The sequence below is a fragment of the Ixodes scapularis genome, unplaced genomic scaffold (genome assembly GCF_016920785.2).
Source record: "Ixodes scapularis isolate PalLabHiFi unplaced genomic scaffold, ASM1692078v2 PGA_scaffold2__306_contigs__length_199485367, whole genome shotgun sequence".
Taxonomy (NCBI): domain Eukaryota; kingdom Metazoa; phylum Arthropoda; class Arachnida; order Ixodida; family Ixodidae; genus Ixodes; species Ixodes scapularis.
The window spans coordinates 172,347,872-172,366,716 of record NW_024609857.1 but is presented as its reverse complement, the minus strand read 5'-3'; the positions used below and the strand labels follow the sequence as shown (position 1 = coordinate 172,366,716).

General features: G+C 45.8%; 1 protein-coding gene across 1 annotated transcript; it reads left to right on the top strand.

Annotated features, from left to right (window-relative positions):
• The first annotated feature begins 16,146 nt into the window (after positions 1–16,146).
• LOC120850222 lies at positions 16,147–17,368 on the top strand. The gene has a single exon (XM_040222667.1). The coding sequence runs from the start codon at positions 16,280–16,282 to the stop codon at positions 17,366–17,368; it is 1,089 nt and encodes a 362-aa protein (XP_040078601.1). The 5' UTR covers positions 16,147–16,279.
• The last annotated feature ends 1,477 nt before the right edge of the window (positions 17,369–18,845 follow it).

Here is an 18,845-nt window from a genome sequence, read left to right as displayed (position 1 = left end):
CTAACTGGAGCAGCTTCGGTGCTCTCGGTGTATAAATGAATCGTGGCCAGCCGATATATTTTATCCTGCTCGAGGATAACATTTTGGGATTTTTTTTATAGTGATCAGATAAAAATTATTAGTAACCACCAACAAAAACAGTAGGTTAAATACCCCGTGAAGAAAAATGTGATAAATAAGATGTCCCTGCATTCAAAATGAGCAGTCCTTGGGAAATCACATTCGGCACTTTACGCTCAGGTTTTCCTCGCTGTACCCATTTAATAAAGTTGCTTCCAAGCAGATCCGACTGTCTGTGCTACATATACGTCACAGGTCCCTTCTGTTGATGACTTGCTGAGCCGCCACGCGTGCCAAGACTGAATGCCAGGGAAGGCGCGCACCGTCAGCCACTCTTCTTTTTTTTTGTTCACGATACCGAACAACCTCATTTTCGTCCAGATATACAAGGTGCACGCCTTTCAGTTTCTTTGATAGAACGCTCACCATTGTCCTGGCCGTCTGAATTGCGCTTACTGAACGTTCTCTCAGGTTGTTCAGCGTGGCCTGGTGCTTCACGAGTCCGCCAACTCCGTCACATGCATTTTTCCCATGTCCAGGTGCAGAAAATAACCACTGGGCTTGTGGGCAATCGTCCTTTGCAAATTGGTGAAGCTGGTAGCGATTCTTGAAATGACTGGCGGCGCCGTCACTTACGTACGTCACGTACGAGTATACCGCAACGTTGTCTTCAACCCACTCCTTCACCTTTTCTAGAGCCAAGCAAGCGTGAGCGGCGTCGTGACACAGGTCCTCACTGATGATGGCAAAGCTGTTTGTAGATTTTCTTGTCGTCACTACACATGTAAATATCGAAACTTTTTTTTTTTTCCAGTGATATGCTTGCACTTCGTCAGGAAGCACGATGGTCCAGTTTTCAGCAAAGTCAAAATGAAAGACAATGCTCCCGCGTTGCATGCACTGTTTTTCATCGTAGATCGCTTTACCTTGCGTTTGCCAGATATGGTTGTGAAGTACCCAACTTCCAACCGTCACTTGGATGACTTTTAGGAAAGTCTCAGGTTCCAAAGTTTTTTTCACAAGGTCGCCGGACTCCCATGTTGCAAGCACAATATCTTCATCCTCCGGGATATCAAGTTCCTGGAGTGTAAGAAACTGGCCTTTTGGGCAGTGATCACAGTCTCCTTGAAGGCACAGTTCTGTTGCTGGGTCGCACAGAAATGCCGAGTTCATTTCACCAGTGTTGAATGTTGAGCCTGTAACGTTCTCTAGAGCGGCAATACAAAGATAATAATTGGCGCAGCGCACACAAACGCACACTTCCTGGTGTGGAATACATTGGACCCATCTAGGGCGCAACGAATAAAATTTCGTTAGCCCAACGCCGGAATCGGGATGCTTGTCTTTGTATATACGGAAGGCCTCTCGTATTGAGCGTGTCATGAAGCGCTTTGGCACGAACGTTTTCTCTCCGTTGAGCATGACAGAGATGACGTCCTTCTGGTTGGGACTTTGGCGCGAACATTGTAGCTCGTCTTTCGTGAAGTACTCTAGGGCAGCAGACAGGTTCTCAGGGCTCACCTTGCACCTCGTGTAAGGATCCGGCTCATACCACACGCCATGCTTTTCCTTGAGTTTTCGGGGATTTACTGATGAGGTACATTGAGGCCTGTGGAATCATCTTTTGAACCTCATTCTTCGTCAGTGTTGACGGCAGGAGTTTAAGCAGTTGACGACGTTCCCGGAGAGAGGTGGCGGTTTCAAAGGCCTGCCGAAAGTTGTCCACCCACTCAGTGCATGTGGAGCATGTTGGTTCGGACGACCCCGATGGTGCGTCCCTGTCGTACGCAATACGTAGCCTTGAGCGTATATTCTTGACAGCAACCTGCTCCAGTTCTGTCTGCTTTCTCTTGACATAGGCAGGCCTGTCCCGACTTCTTACGACGCTTGGTTGTCTCAGCGGCGACACATCTGTAGGTAGTATGCTGCGATTTAGATCTTCAATTGCTTCTTCAGCTGGCACAAATATGTCAGGGCACTGCTCTGAGCTTCGCATCGAGATCTCCTTAGTGATGTGCATGAAGCAATGGTAGCACAGGTAGTCCGTCGCACTCACTTTGATGGAACAGTCAGGCGGAAGAATTTGCTTCAACGAGTTTAGGTCCAACTCGCCAACACTTTGAAAATTCCGCTGCTTTGGTATAGTCTTTTTGTGTTTGCAAAAGTAATCTGCACAAAACACTCGTTCGGAGCTCCAGGACGTCTTCATAATGTATACATAAATAATAGAAATTAAACCCCAACTGATGGCATATAATTGCCAAGTGAAAGAACTACTGGGTGCACAAGTGACAAGTCCGAGGCTGAGGAGCTCACTCACTGCAAACGTACATTTGAAAAGAGAGGTCACAACTGAGGCTGTCGTCAAAGCTTGATCCACGGCAAAGGAAGAAAGAGGGAAAGTCTCCAGACAAAAAATTGTGGTCAGCGGCCTTCGAAAAAGACTTTCCGGAATCGCACTGTCGTCCCTCCACGCGCTGATATGAAAGCACCCGAGCTTCTACCACGTGGTTCATGACACAGCCTGAGCCATGTCGGCGACCGGTTCGCGAGGGGTTGGCGGTGGGGTTACGTTGATGGTCACTCGGATTAGCCCTTGCTGTACTGAGCTACTGCCTGCAGTGCCTTATCGCCAGCTGGTGTCAACAACGAGAACACACACACCCTGTCTACACCAAAACTACAAGCGTTCACCGCACACGCGTCGCCGCCTCTTTTAAGCTTTTGTGAAATAGCTTTCTTTTGCCGCGGAGAACCGCCTTATCTTAACTACGCGCCTGAAATCCTTCCAGGCGGGCGTACACAATATCAAGCGTTTCGAGAAATGCCCGTGGAGTAGAACTATGGGAAAATTCGGAGCCCGCGATGTCGATATCGTCGCCGTTGTGTTAGTACGCCGTCGCGTACTGCAGTCCTCCGTTGGGGGAGGGGGGGGGGGGGCGGTCTTACTACGATAACATGGCGACAGCGTTTACACTCTATGTATTTACGCGAGGCTCGAGTATTTGGGGATAATGCTGCCGGTTGGTGTGCCCCTTTGTGCCTGATATTATCGCCCGTGACGCCAGCGAGTGAGATGGCGACAGGCATGACTGCTCAGTAAACAGGCGTCGGCGGCCATGTTTTGCTGGTTGAAGCGAACCCCCTTGTCCTTGACAGCGAGCGGGGAAATGCGAAAAAAAGATTGTATCGGCCGTTTTGCCAGAACTAGCGACGAGTGTCGTCTGCGGTTTCCGGCAACTATTTTGCCATAATCGTGAGCTTAGCGAGGAAATGATTTTTGCTAGCCACAGAACACTACCACGCAGAAAGGGAATGCTTGAACATGTTTTTGTTCTGGATATATATCAGGGATATATATGAGAGAGAGAGAGAGAGAGATGAAGGTAGAGCGGAAGAGGGAATAGCATATAGTGTCGCAGGAGAATAAAGTAAACAAAGTTCCTAGTGGCCGATGGCTGCATGATCTTTTCTCGGATCACTAGTCCGTAATATGATACCTCTTTGTACACAGTAGTTTCTCCTTAATTTAAGTGTTTGAACGATTTCTTTAGTTATCATTGGCCTCATCTGAATAAAAATATATAAAAGATGTGTGTTGGTTTTATGAAACTGGAACTCAGAGTCAGTTCTTGTATAAAACACTGCTAAGTGTAGGCTTTGAAAAAGGACCCTACTTTGGGGAGTTGTATCTTCTTTCTCAATAAAATGATGCAACATGTTTCTAACGGAAATGAATGCCGAAATAGAGTATAACAGGTTACCTAAATTTAAAAAAAATCGAGGGTGGTGTTTTTTTTTTATTCGCATCGGAATTTTTCTTTGTTTGATTTTTTTTCCATGTTTGACTAAATATATCCTAACTATTGTATCACACAGATACCTTAGTTATTTTTTTAAATATTAGCTATATATTAGTAGAATAATATCTGCAAATTATATCATAATGATTAAATTATTTCATGAGATACAGACCTCCAAAGTTTGCCATTTGTCGTTCGAGCAGGCATGTTTGTCAATTTTTAGAAAAATTAATACATTTTAAATAAATATGATTACTTTATATTACAAGCAAGCTATACCCATAGTTTGCGCCTAAAACGTATTAGAGTTCTCCTAATGTTATCGCTTTAGTTATTCACTCTCAAACGGGCCCCCTCCATCAGTGCGCGTTGATGCAACTGTCCACCACCTCATGCCTTACGATTTTTCCTGTCCCCAAGTATTTTTTCTAGTCAAAACTAAGTTTGGATTCGTTCATACCAGACACTAGACAATAACATATAAAAACATCAGTTGATTTGAAAATGTCGACTAGCCATCCTTTGGTCGATCTTATCTGAAATCACCCATATAGACATCCATATTACTTAAAAAAAACTATTTAATCATCATTTCAAGTTCGGAGCTATACTCCGCGACAACTTTTCTTGGCAATGCAGTGGAAGGTACAGGCCCGCGTCCCCTCTCCCATTTTGAGTGTGCGCGGGCTCTCCTCCTCTCCCCGGAAATGGGGGAGGAGGAGAGCCTGCGTACACTCAAAATGGGTGAGGGGACGCGGGCCTCTACCTTCCACTGCATTGCCAAGAAAAGTTGTCGCGGAGTATAGCTAGCCGACTGAGCGCCGAGATCAGTTGGAATGGGAATGACGGCTGGTCGGAGCACCAGCTTCGGAACGCGCGTGTTCATGCCCCAGTGGTCTTTCTCACGTGCAAGGGCACACTGATGCTTGTCGGGGATGTTTCTGTTTTACAACCATCTGTTGGGTTTTTCGACCGCCACAGGAGCTCCTCCCTAGTTACAAGACGGGGAACATGTTGTGTGCTGCGACGGTGTGGAACAGGTTCAGCAGCAAAGTGGACCCTCTCGAGAGTAGTCTTGTTTTGTCGGTACGTCGGTTGCGGTTGTCGCAGGATGTCCTTTACCTGAGTCGTTAGTTGTCTATGAAATCTTTCGACTAGTTGTTAGAAACGGGATGGTATGCTGTCGTCAAAATATCCTTAATACCGAGTAGGGGTGAAAGTTCTTTGAATAACCGACTTTGGAATTGTCGTCCTCTATCCGTTGCCACCGGTACGCCAAATCGACTTACCCAAGTTGCCAAAAAGGATATCACGACCGTCTCCGCAGACATGTCCACGATGGGCACACTTTGGGCCAACGTGTGAATCGGTCGACGCAGGTCAACATGTAGCGGCATCCTCTTGAAGGCGGGAGGGGACCGACGAGGTAAATGTGTATACGAGAAAATCTTGCATCGGAAATATTAATTATGAAATTGGAGGAGTGGTAGACAATGAATCTTGGTTTGTTGACATCTCAGACATGTCTCAAACCAGTTTCACTGAAGGTGAATCCAGCTGGACATCTTGGAGCGTCAGTGCACCTTTGCACGTGAGAAAGATCACTCAGGCATGAACATGCGCAGCCCGAGGCTGGCGCTCTGACCAACCGTCATTCCCATTCCAACTGATCTCGGCGCTCAATCAGCTAGCTAGCTCTAAACTTGAAATGATGATCAAATAGGTTTGTATTTAAACAGTATGGATGTCTACGTGTTTTCTGCGATACAACCTAAAGCAAGTCTACCCACTATCCTTCAATCAGAGCTCGGCGTTCTGACTGCACCACAATCCCTGCGAAAGAAGCAGACAAACCTGCGCTCCGCGTAAGTATGCGGGAAATCTTGAATGTCCACAAGCCAAACATAGTTGTGTCTGGAAAACGAAAGAACTTTACACAGAATAAAGCACATAGTAGACATGTATGCAGCTGACATGCAGGCTAAAGTGGGCGTACAGAGTGTGAGCAGCTTCTTGTACTCAGTGGCATCAGACTCCCACGAACACGCAGGACACCCCTAGAACATACTGTTTGATGTTACCCGCCAGGACTAGACCACCCTGAAACATCAAGGAGGTGCCTACCAAATTTGGAGACAGTTTTAAAAGCTGGAGGTGGACACTTGTTAAATCAAAGAAAAAGGCTACAGAAAGGCTACAAGTATTATGCGAACATTTAAAAAGTATGGTAGTTTCCGCGAATGCCACTAGCCTAGTGCTCACCGGGGAAAGCCGCACGCTCACATGCTATAGACAAGCCTAATTACCGCTGTATTTGAAAAGATGCAAAAAATTTGAGCATATGGTATTTGTGCGACCAACAGTGATTACACTACATTATTGTGTCTGTGTACAAAATGTGCCACACATTGGTATGCACTACATGCTTTTACGAGAGGTGCAGTAATTCAGACATAATTAGGGAGTTGCTGTGTTGACTCCTAGCAATACCTTAGGGCTTGACGACACCTCCTCGTTTCTTGCCCACAGGCGGTTTAGGTGGCGCAGGCTTTTTTCCAGCTTCTTGGCCATCTTCGCAGAGTCTGAAATTCAGTCAATACAAGTTGGCACTATAATCATTGCATTGGTATAAGAATAGACAGCCTTTGATAGCAGACATTGGAAATGGGGCCCTACACAAGGCCTTTTCAAACTTCTGTAGTCCCTGTGCAAGTGGCCCTCTTACTTGCCCGTGAACTGACAGTATGCTATGTGTAGTACGGATATGATCACATCCAATAGGTTGGGAAACACATTCACCTTTTCACATAGCCATGGTGGCAACAATCGCTTTTACTGCATACAGTATGTGCTGAAATTTATCTCAACAAAGAGAAGGTTATGGGGCAAAAGTGTAACAGTATCAGCTGTCTTCTCAGTGGTTTCTGTAGGACAAGGCAAAAAGGTTGATGTGACCGCCACTAAAGTGGCACGCTGCATGAAGTAGACTCGATTGACTTGCCACCACTAAGCTGCTTTGCCGGAGTTTGCTTCTCTGCTGGCTTCAGTAAAAAAAGTCGAGGCCTCCTACAGTTCAATTGCTACACGTGGTACCTTTGACAAGTGCAGCTGTCAAGAATAGTCCTACGGTGGAGGTCTGCACAAGCCGATACTTAAAAGCACGGCCATTCACAAGTCAATCTGGTCTGGCATCGACGCTAATTTTTAGGGGCCCATTCAAGCCCGTTTCGTCATTGGCATTCACGAAGGCAAATTTACATTGTGCAAGGCATGGAAAATACCAGGCCTGCCTTGTTGAGGTAAATGCAAAGCCCGGCCTGGCCCACATCTTGTGCTTTTTTCCAAAAATACCTCTCTTCAAACGCGACCATCTCATCTCGCACGTCCAGGAGCGACTTTCGCCCACTAGTCTGCTGCCTGAAATCCCAATGTCGCAAAGCAAAGGATGCACTGCAGTGTTTATAAAGAACCATTTTCTCAACGGCAGGGGGACATCAAGCAGGTGCATAATGCTTGTGGTGGCACTTGTATTGAATACTTATCCTGTTGCCAACCACACTAGCCTGGGGTTGCTTCATTCAACAATGGTGGCATGCTGGTAAACAGTGAAAAATGTATAAAAAGGCGTCACATCACGGAACGCTGAAATATATAGAAGATTTGTTAATGACAAAATGTTGATCTTAGCACAGTTAGTTTCTGCGACTCTGAGGCGCTCCCTGAGCATCTCATTCTCTTCTTGGAGAACCTTTATTTTAGCCCCACAGCTACACTGAAATGCATAGACGAAGTTCTTTAAAACAAAGACAATCAATGACATGTCATGAACGACTTTTATTTAGAACAGTGGTTCTCAAATGGAGTTTCGCAGACCCACTGTGGTCCGCGAGTCCCTGGCGTCAAGCCTCAAGACCCCCTGGCACACCCTCGCACGAAAAGAAAAGCTGTTTTTTGCTGACCCTGGCTAGGTGGCACAAGTTACCGCCCGTTATAAGGGGTACAGTCATTACCATCGATCCATCCATTCATCCTTTTGTTTGATGCTTCTCTCTTCTCCTCTCTATATAACAGTAAAGGATGCTTTTTTCACACTGCACTTAGTAGTCTTTATAGTACACACTGCACTTAGTAGTCTTTAGTACTATTATAGCACACCCCCCTCCTTTCTCCTTCTCCCGCTGGCATGGGGTCCCCCATAACTGTGGCGGGTACTCAAGGTCTTCCCAACACATCCATGCTTGAGAACCACTGGTCTAGAACATAAAAGTCACACGCTGGCGAAAATAGCTTTGACAACGTAGTAATGAGGGACTGACGCCAAGTATAGATAATGAAGAAAACACATCTGACAAAAGTATTAGCTCTGCGTGTAGTCAATTTTCGCGGTCCGTTTAACAGCAAGCCTCACTATTTCAATCACCCTATATAAGAGCGGCATGCCAACCTCTGCCGTCGAGGCTCCGGCGTCAGACGCACCCTTCGCCAGTTGCGTGCGCTTGCCTTCCATCGCTCCCTCACTTCCTGCGAGAAATAAATATGAAAGTAAACATTTCAGAGAATCCTATCTGGTTCGGAAACAATAAAGAAAAGTCGGCAACCAACCAAATGCTAAAAATGTAGGAACCCTACGTTTCGAGCCTAGGTGCATTGTTTGAAAAATTGCATCTACTCAACGGCCTGCCGTCCTTTATCTAAAAATAAACATACACAGAAGACATCGCGCACATTCTTCGACGCTGTTTCACTAAAAACGACTAAACCATGCTAACAAATGGTCAAAAAGTTTAGCAACACTTACCGAAATCTAAGATCGTGGCGGGTGACGGGTCTTCATCCACCTTCCATTTTACATCCACGACCTGCCTGCGTAATTTTTTTATAGCTCCCTCATCAGACATTAGTTGCACACCGATGGCCGGGTTATCTAACGCTTTAACGGGATATACGTCCCACTTATCCTCGCCTATCCACTTAATAAGGGTATGTGTCATCTTGCACGTTCCGCGGTCCCGTAAACCTTCTGATTCAACACGCAAACAACGCAACCGCCAACAAAGACGAAAGAAAAGAAGCGGCTTGGTTGCTTGGATTGGATTGGGTGGGTAGATAAATGCTAGCGGCTGTACCCTTTGTATCGGGTGGCAGATTGCGCCACCACTCATAATGAAAATCATTGTTGTCCCATCGCAGTCGACACGGCGGCTGCGATGGACTCGGCAGCCGAAAGCGAGGACGAGACCGGGAACAAGTTGTCATCGTCGGAGGACTCGCCAGGTCCGTCATCGTCGGAGGACTCATCCGACCTGTCATCATCTGATTCTGAATATGACTCGGATGCTCCTACCTCGCCGAAACCGGGGTCAAGAAGCGAGCTGATTTGTGACTTGTTACGTCTAAATTTCTCTTTGCCATTGAGCATTTTATAACCTCACAAAACGTTCTATTGGCGGTTGACGTTGAGCGCGCGCGGGAAGCGGTTGCCTCGGCCGCTTTGAAAATTTACTTCCCTAAACTGAGAGGCCTGTTTAAGACGAAAGCTCAAAATTGCCTGGCGCACAACGATTAAACCGAAACCAAAACGGTTGCTTGTTCATACACAATTGCTAGGGGCTAAAATATTTGTTTCTGGAATGCTGATTGCGTACAATAATTACAATATGCTTTTCCTTTCTTCTGTTTTGCATCCTGAACTTATATAATTGATGCAATATTCTTCAATTCAAGGCGTAGACAGCTGACCTGGCAATAGATTCCGAACTTGAATGAGAATATTTTTCTCGAGGGAAACATGGCACCTGCATTTTTGCGAAACGAAACAACGAATTTAATAGGATCAAAATCTTGGAAAACATTGTGACGGTATAAGATATTGTATAGGCAAGGACACGCAGCACGGTGAATGGTGCGACCTGCTCTACCAGATAAAGTCCTGTTGGCACATGCCCGAGGAGCCTCTTTTGACAGCGTCTCCTGCCAAAAAAACTGAAAAAAAAAGATAAAACAAAAAAACTTGTTGCTATGACATTTCAGGCGCATGCACGCCTCGCTTGGCACGCCTGTTCAGAACACGAACTGCTCACTCCTCAAGTGATACTGCATGAGCTTGAGGCAAAGACGTTGGATGGGGTGTGGAAGCATGTCCAACTCCACCTTCCCGAAAAGAGACACGAAGGTCAGGTGGTCGGTTTCCACACTTGAATTGAGAAGTGGAGAAAGTGGTCCACACAGTCGAGGAATTCTTCTCAGGGACACTTTGCAGATGTTTGTCGCTCCCATCGGTAGTGAGCGTTTCTACACAACAAAGATGCTCACTTGGACACCTCACCAGAGACATCCGTTTTAGCACGTCCAGAAAACTGTTCTTTCCACCGCTAAGGCATGAAACCAAGGTCAGTGACAAAGCAGCATCCTAAGCAACTTGATTAACTCAAGTTCCCAGTTTTACATGATGTGGCACACACTTAAAACAACTTTAAAAAATGAAAGCCGTTTACAACTCCCTGTAATGCCGAACTAGAGCGCATCTCTTTAGGAGGAGGGAAAGGTACGGAGAAGGGGCTGTGCTCCTTTTCCTCTCCTGCTCGCCTCTCATTTAGGGGAAACGTTTCTGCTAAATTTAGTGGAAAAATTTCCCGCTAAATATAGTGGGGAAACTTTTTTGCTAGATCTAACGGGGAAATTTTTCCGCGAAATTTAGCGGGGAAAGATTTGCGCTAGATTTAGCGGGGGAACTATTCCGCTAAATTTAGCGGGAAAAATCTTCCGCTAAATTTAGCGGGGAAATTTACCCATCATGCACCTCGCAGTTACGCCGACGCCGCTCAAGCCGGAAATCGTCGCCTAAGAGCTGTGCTCTAAAACAGGCATGTCTCCTATAGGCCGTATTCACGCGCGGCTAGTGAGCACTGCACTCTGTATACATCGCCATCTGTGTGTCCGTAACAGTAGGCGGCAGTGCCCGCACAGGCCATATGGCGCACCGAATCTTTCTCTAGTTCAGGTGACACCACGCACGAAAATGGTGTTTGCTCGTAACAGTGAACTGTCGCACAAGGACCAAGGACACACTGAAAGAAGTAAACCGAAGACAGCAGGCGTTACAGACTCCCAGTTTTGGCAACTACCTAGAGTCCGAGCACTTGAGCGCGTAAAGCCCGCTCACTCTCTGTGAGGAGGCAACACGAATAACTCGCATCAAAGGGAAAATCCCCGACAAAGATCACGACAAGTACTGAGTATGTGAGTATACTCAAGGCACTTTGCCTTGGGTAAGTGTTGACACTGTTGAATTTCGTTTGAGTCTCGTCTGTTGAGCGTGCGTGCATAGCCGAGATATTTTTTGGCTGCCGAGTCAGTACCGTAATGATCAAAAAATTTTCTGCAGTACCTGCACAATGCCAAATTAACAAAAAAAAGTGGTGAATAAGAGAATGTGCAATGCGCCTGATTTTTCGCAGTGGTAACTACCGGCAGTGACAAGCTTTGAGATTGCTGCAAGGCAAAAAAATGTGTGCTCGTCAATAATGATCTTTATCGATGCCAATTTTCCGCCTCTTCTGTGACAAGGAACTTCCATTCCAGTCTCTTGGGCATCTTATTTGTTACAATTGGAACTTTGGCTGCGAGGTAGGCCTAGCCCACTTTGTTGACACTTACTCAAGACAAAGTGCCTTTAACCATAGCCTCCTGTATACTGACAAAGCCTGCCAGATCGCCACGAGACGCGGCCGCTGAAAGTGAAAAGGTAGAGCGGCAGACAAGAATCATGTTACGGGCACTCCGCTGCGGCGAGACGCCGAAACACGCTTGCCCCGAGCAATGGAATGTCCGCTCGTGCTTCTCGCATTCCTCGGCCTATTGCTTCTTTTCTCGTCGGGTTTGAAAACCATGTTTCGGGTCCTCGCCGCTGCAAAAGCTGTGCGCTGACGACCAGGATCCCCGAGAAATCATCTCTGCTACCAGATCCTCGCGCTCCAAATTTGTGACCGGGCACTCTATGGCTCCGTCATTAAACTGCCAAACTTTGTGAGTATAGAGGGAGCTATGCTTCAACTACTCGTCTTGTCGAGATGTTCGTTAAGGTTGCCAAGACAACACGAGAACTTCGTCATTTGCATTGCCTCCTCACAGAGAGCTACCGAGGTTTTTCGCACTCGTGTTCGGACTCTCGAGATTCGCAAAAACTAGGAGTCCGGTACGCTTTCTGTCCTGGGTTTCCTTTTCTCAGTGTGACACTACTTTCACGCATGATGTCACCTGAAATGGAGAAATATTTGCTGCATACTGTGGCCATCTCATTCAGTGTGACCCGTGCGGCTGCCGCTGTCTGCTATCACAGACACAAATATAGTGGTACTCGGAGTGCACCACTCACTAGTCGCACATGAATATTCACAACTTCAACGCCCTATAGATGACGGGGCGGTAGTTCCAACGTGGCGGAAGAGATGGGGATAGATTTTCTATGCACCTGCTCGCTGATGCTGGTCAGTGTGCTTAAATTAATTAATTTGGCTTCAAATGCTCAACGGGTAGGGCAGGAACGTACTACAGGTGACGGAGAGGCTGATGTGCGTTAGGAAAACGAGCATGTTTTATAGGTGTTGCGGATCACAGAACTTGTAAGGCTTTGTGGAGGGCGACCCTATTGAAAATTCTAATTTGTATAAGAAATGTTTGTGTCCAACAAACACATATGAATCATACAAGATATATAAGAACATATAAGACCCATATAAGAACTATACAAGAACTATATCAGAACTATATAAGGAATAGAAGAACATACAAGCACCATATAAGAAACTTGTAAAAAGTTTCTATAAGTTTCTTATATGGTTCTTATATATCTTATATAATTCTTATATGGTTCTTATCTGGTTCTCATATGATTCTTATATGTTCTTATATATCTTGTATGGTTCATATGTGTTTATTGGACACGAGAAATTTCTCATACAAATAACTTTTTTCACTAGGGGAGCACATATTGAGCGCCGGTCACGCCATTGTGTGCAGTAAAATATTTTTGTGGGAGATGAAAATATTGCAGTATTTGCGCAGTGCCTCGCCACCAGTGCTCTAAAACCTGAGCCGCGCAGGATCACTGTCAAGTTCCTGTAGTACAGCGTTCGTAGTTTCTCTTTTCAAAGGTTCATATCTCATTACACAGCTCCGCGGTTTTAGTGCATTGCAACAACACGTGACCATTCTGCACCAAGGTTACTAATAGACAGTTGTAGCATAGAGTAACCGCAGGCTACCATTTGCACTAAGGTTACTAATAGACACTTTTAGCATAGAGTAAAAGCAGGCTACCGTAGGTTAAGGCATTGCCACCAGGAAAATGCTGCCAGCATTTATTTATTTGCCTTTGTGATTGACCGAAAGCAGGTATGCATAGGTTGTCTTCTAAAAGTGCTTGGAGCGACTTGTAGTGCTCCTTGTCACTGGCTTTCTTTCAGCGCAGAAAATGCAAACCCATTTCTGGTGTCTACCGCTCAATACACCATTACGTGAGCAGTTCTCTCCTCTTTTCTCGAAAGAATAGACTTTTCGTAAGGCATACACAATATCATTGTAATACTTGCAGGAGCTTTTTCTGTCACGTTGAGCACAGATTGTTCTGGCGACTGTAGGACCCGAAATCCACAGCTTATGCAATCTACAAAAAGTTCCGTGAAATGAGACATCGCGGTTCTTCGTGCAGCGCTGTTGCAAAGCAGACCACGAAAATGCCTATTTTAACGAAATTGTTACAGCCGAGCTGTTAAGGGCTAAGTTCTCCGGGTTTGTGTCCGTGTATGTCGACACAAACCTGCCTGGACAGCTACCGCCATCCATAAGCGACGGCGGCAAGCACAAAACCAGTATGGTTTTCCGCCGTCTCCCGTAGATGGCGGCAACCTTTCCAGGTATTATAGAAGAATGGATAGTTGGGCGCGTTGGTGGGAATTCATCGTAGGAAACAGGGCGAAAAACAGACGACGACGAAGAAGCAGCACACAGTGTATCGAGTACAGCTTCGCTGGTCCTCCTTCTTCACAAGAGTGGAAAGGCTGAAAAAGTTTTGTTTTGTGTACACTTGCCGAATACTTACCCCTGTAACGGCCATAGGTCAACGGTGTCAACGAATAAATAAATACTGCATGATGCACAAACACGCCGACCAGAACAACAGCACCATGGGCCAAATGTCCCTGCCACCGTCTCCGCCGCCGTCCATGGTCCTATGGTTCTTCGATTATCCGTAACAGGGCGAGCAGCAGGCTGTAGTTGCGAAGAGTATAGTGTAAAGCAGGGGACACATGAGCAACGAAAACGGGCCATGCAACAGTATCATAGAAACCGGTGCTGGCGTCCCTATGTCACTTTTGTGCGGTGTGGCGTCGCTCGGGTCTGGTTGATACAGATAAAGCTGTCCGATGCGCCTGTGGCGTGCCTAGCAGCTAACGGCAAACGACACGTGGCACCAAGTTTTACCGTTCATCTGTTTCATGCTTAAGGCACACATGCCTTGCACTGCACAGGACGTTCGGAGAGGAAGCTCAACTTAATGAAACACTCAGTTAAATACAAGTTAAGAATGCACCAAAAGAACAGCACCATGTACCAGCCTCTGCACCGAATCAATCTCCAGACAAACCAGGAAAGGCAGTCGCCATGATGAGTTATGTCATGTCGTCATGGCGTCAGCTCGACAGTAGCATCGGTAACAGGACAAAAAGGACTGTATGAAAACACAGGGATAAGATACAGAAGAACACAGAAACGGTGCCGACTCTCTGCTCTCATTTTCTTTTACTTCAGTAAATAGGAACCTGCTGTTGTCTTGTTATCCTGTTGCTGGCTTCGGTCGCTGATATGGAGGCTACAGCTAAGAGTGCTTGCAAGAAGAAAATAGCGCAAAAGACAAGGACAAGTGGAAGACTACACAGGACAAGCATTTGTCCTGTGCAGCATTCCAATTGTCCTTCTACTTGGCACTTTCTATTTTCGTGATGTTCAACCAACTAGGCCAACAAATTATAGTGCTTACAAGGCCTGTCTTTTTCATTTGCTTCGTGTTTCTGGCAAATTATTTTCATATCGGGTTCCGCAGAATTTTTTAGATGCACAAGTTGGCAAATAGGACCTCGACTGCTTTTGCAAACACAATTAAAAGGTCAGTAACACACAACTATCGTTTTAATTATTGCTCCCAGACTCTATTTTCAACAGATGTATCACCTAGAGCTACTAAATGAGCTGCGCAGAGTATCGGCACTTCGTTCCCCGACATTGCTGTAGGTGCCGCCATTTTGGTGCTTGTGCAGAGCAGACGAAACTGCCGATCGTTATGATTCAAAAGTGCAACTTCCTCAGCATTAGATTCAGTGTTCGGAAGCTCATGTGGTATTGCTTTGCTTTGTCTCGAACTGTGTAAACATTTTCGAGGACAAAAAATGGTTTCCTGTGATTTCAGATAAACCTTCAGATAACTGGCAACCATGATTTTAAGCCAAAATATGGGCGAGTGCCTTTACTTTGAAGCGTAGCTTGTTTAGTGGCACTAGTAACACCTACAGAGAGCAGCCACCACAGTGTCAGTCAGGGTTTTCAAGGTTGTTGAAAGTTCAGCAGGTAGCCTGTGTTTTTTTTGTTCTTTCTATTTATGTTATCCACTTTTTCATTGGTCTGGTCATGTTAAAAAAAAGAAGGGGGTGTTGTGCGGTCTTCTGTTCTTTTTGTTGGGTTGCTTTCTGGATATGATCATGCATTCCCATAGCCCGTTTATTTCCTTGTTATTTTTATGTAGTGAAATATTCTAACACGTGACTGAAATTCTGTTCACGATGAGCTGCTATACCCAGCAGCCAAGGTGTCAATGGCAGAAAGTCTCCTGATGGTAATGAGCCACAGCCTTCGACACTGTTCATCCAAGGAAGTCACGGAGAGCGTACTCAAGCTGATTGACTCTCATCTACCGAAGGATGCAAAGTATCCTACAACAAAATACTGCTTTTTCAAGCATTTTGCTGGAAGTGTGGGTAGGAAGACTAGGCATTTCTACTGTAGCAGCTGCATGGGTTACATTGGAGAATTAGTTGCTAGCGACGGTGAGGCCTGTTGTAACCAGTGTGGTACGAAGCATTCTGAAAACGACCTTGTGAAGTCGTTGTCCTACTTTTCTACCTTAGATCTTGCTAGCCAAATCTGTGAGATGCTTGAGATGATCGATGGCAGCATCCTAGGCAAACACCGTTTGTCGTACGATGTCACAGACATGACTGAAAGTTGGTTGCAGTAGGCTCCCACTGGGTGCAGATGACCTAACCGTAACCTTTAACACTGATGGCGTACCGCTTTTTGAAAGCCGCAACTTTGGAATTTGGCCCTTGCTTGTCCAAGTTAATGAACTTCCATTTAGGGAGCGAATGCAGAAGCTCCAATTGTTTGGACTTTGGTTTGGTTCAGGGAAACCATCTATGAATACATTCCTTGTGCCCTTTGTGAAAGCATTGAATGAGCTGTCGTCGTGTGGCATCTCATGGACCGACAAGGGAGGGAATACCAGAGTGTCCAAGGTATTCCCAGGGTCTTGCACGGTGGACACCGTTGCAAGGTGTGAACTCATGCAGATGACGCAGTTTAACGGCGCATATGGATGTGCATGGTGTGAGGAGCCCGGCGAGGTGGTGGAAAAGGGGAAGGGGCATTCTCGTGTGTACCCAGCCGGTGCTGCTCCTCCCAAAAGGAGGACGCACGAGTCGTTCTCGCAGCATCCCTGCAAAGCGCGTAAAGGCGAACCAAGCTATGGTGTAAAAGGGTCAAGCGTCCTTTTACTACTTTCTTTTTTTAGCTTTGGTACATGCTCTGTGGTAGATTACATGCATGCCGTATGTTCAGGCTTCGTGAGATCCACCACATTTCTCTGGTTCAAGGCAAAGGGACGTGACGCGTTTAACCTGCGTCCCTTTATGAGGGATATGGATGCTAAGCTGATGGGCTTGCAGCCCATCTGGGAAATGTCAAGGCTGCCCAGATCCCTGAATGTCATGAAAGAGTGGAAATCGTCGGAATGGAGAAACTGGCTGCTGTACTACTCCCCTGTAGTTTTGAAAGGAATCCTTACTTCGAAATATTTCAACCATTGGATGCAGTTTGTTGAGATCATGGAGTACCTGTTAGGTCCATCACTTTGTATCCAAAAGCTCCGAGACCTTAGGGTCACCATGTTTGGTTTTGTTCAGAAGTATCAGGGGTTGTACGGCAAAGAGCATGTTACATACAACACGCACCTGCTCATACATCTTGTCGATAGTGCAATGGAGTGGGGCCCGCCTTGGGGCTACTCGTTATACCCCTTCGAGTCCATTAATGGAAAACTGGGGCGGCTTGTGAAGGGAACTCGTTATCCACATTTGCAAATTGTGGACAAGTTTTCTTTGCTCCAGGCCTTACCAAGACTTTGGAGATCTACATCTCATCAAATGGGAGAGGGGGGAAATAGGCCACTTATTTAAGGCCCTGCTGAAGGGATATAACTTGAAAGTCCAGTACACGCGCAATGGCCTCATTCATTTTTATGGGAAGGGACAAGTTAGGGATGTTGGGAGACAGTACAAAAAGATTGAAATTGGGTGTTTTAAGCTCTGCACTGCTGAACTGGACAAATCTCGGAGGAATAATTCTTACGTTGTGGCAGATGGTGTCTTTGGTCGCATTACTAAGATGGTCGCCTACTGCTCGAAAGACCAGACAAAATGTGATTGCTTAAAGGAAGTTGATTTGTATGTAAGAGCACAACATGTTCAAAACAACGTACTGAGTAGGTTCAGTGAGGGTAAATTTTTTCAGTTGTCTGTACAAAAGTGTGTGTGTCTCTGCTGTCCTCCTCACACTTACTCAGCCACTGTAAGGGAAACGTTTGTGCTAGAGTCTGCATAAACTCACGTGCAGTTCTGGGTGTTTACCAGATTCCTTGTTTTAGCCAGAAGAAAATGACAAAAGAAAACCATAAATGGGTAATGAAGTGAAAACTTAAATGCACAGTTGACTCAAAACGAAATGCGAACAGACCGTGCTTGATTTTCAGAAGATGCTGCACGCCTGCACTAGTAAAATCCCGGGAGATGCCCCAACCCTGAAAGATGGCGCATCCCTATTTTTGGCTTGATTTGTTATATTTTTTTAAACGCCGAAACACAGCCCACTCCTAATAATAGTACTGCTGGGATCAATGAGGGCCTCGTCATACATGCGGCTTGTTCACTGTGGTGGGATATAAGCGAATGCTGCTGACTGGGAAGTACAGTCATCTTTGCTTCGTTGCCCCTCACCACCATTACAAGCTTGGAAGCGACACCACCTAAAAATAGCAATTTTTTTCAAACTTTTCTAGAATCTACATTGAAAGTTAGCCCACTCCATATTTTCAGCTGATTCGCGGTTGGTGTTAGGTGGGCTATCTCGGGATTTTATGGTAGGTTGCGGCTGGGAATGTGCAGCTCCACCTTTGATGTCTTAAGTTCTCGCTCAGTGCATATCAAATTTCGTCGTCATGCCTTTAGGTGATGCAGCATAGGTCAAAAACCATGCACCCGCTATTCGTGTTTCTTCTAGTTCCGACTGAACATATTTTGATCACCAACAGTCAAGTACCGTAAAATACTGAAATCCAAGCCATGATAAACCATGATAAAAACCATGCCACGATAAGTACCACCCCTCAATTTCGTAATAGTTGGGAAATACGCAAGGCATGCATCTGCATATTGATGACCAAAGAAGCACCCATCTTCCAGTTTTTTGCAATTATCTCCAAATTTGAAGTGGGCACTTGCTAGGGACGTTTTGGTAGGATCGACCACAATCATAAACGACAATTGCACATTTGTATTTTGAACAAGTTACCTTATCCCAAGGCACAATCTGACTTGGAATATCTCTGGCATGTGTGTCACATCTTGTCTCTGCACTGGTGCTTAATGGAGCATTTTT

What these genes read in the sequence shown, in the direction of transcription:
- LOC120850222 (XM_040222667.1), top strand. Translation starts at nt 16,280, where the DNA reads ATGCAGAAGCTCCAATTGTTTGGACTTTGGTTTGGTTCAGGGAAACCA.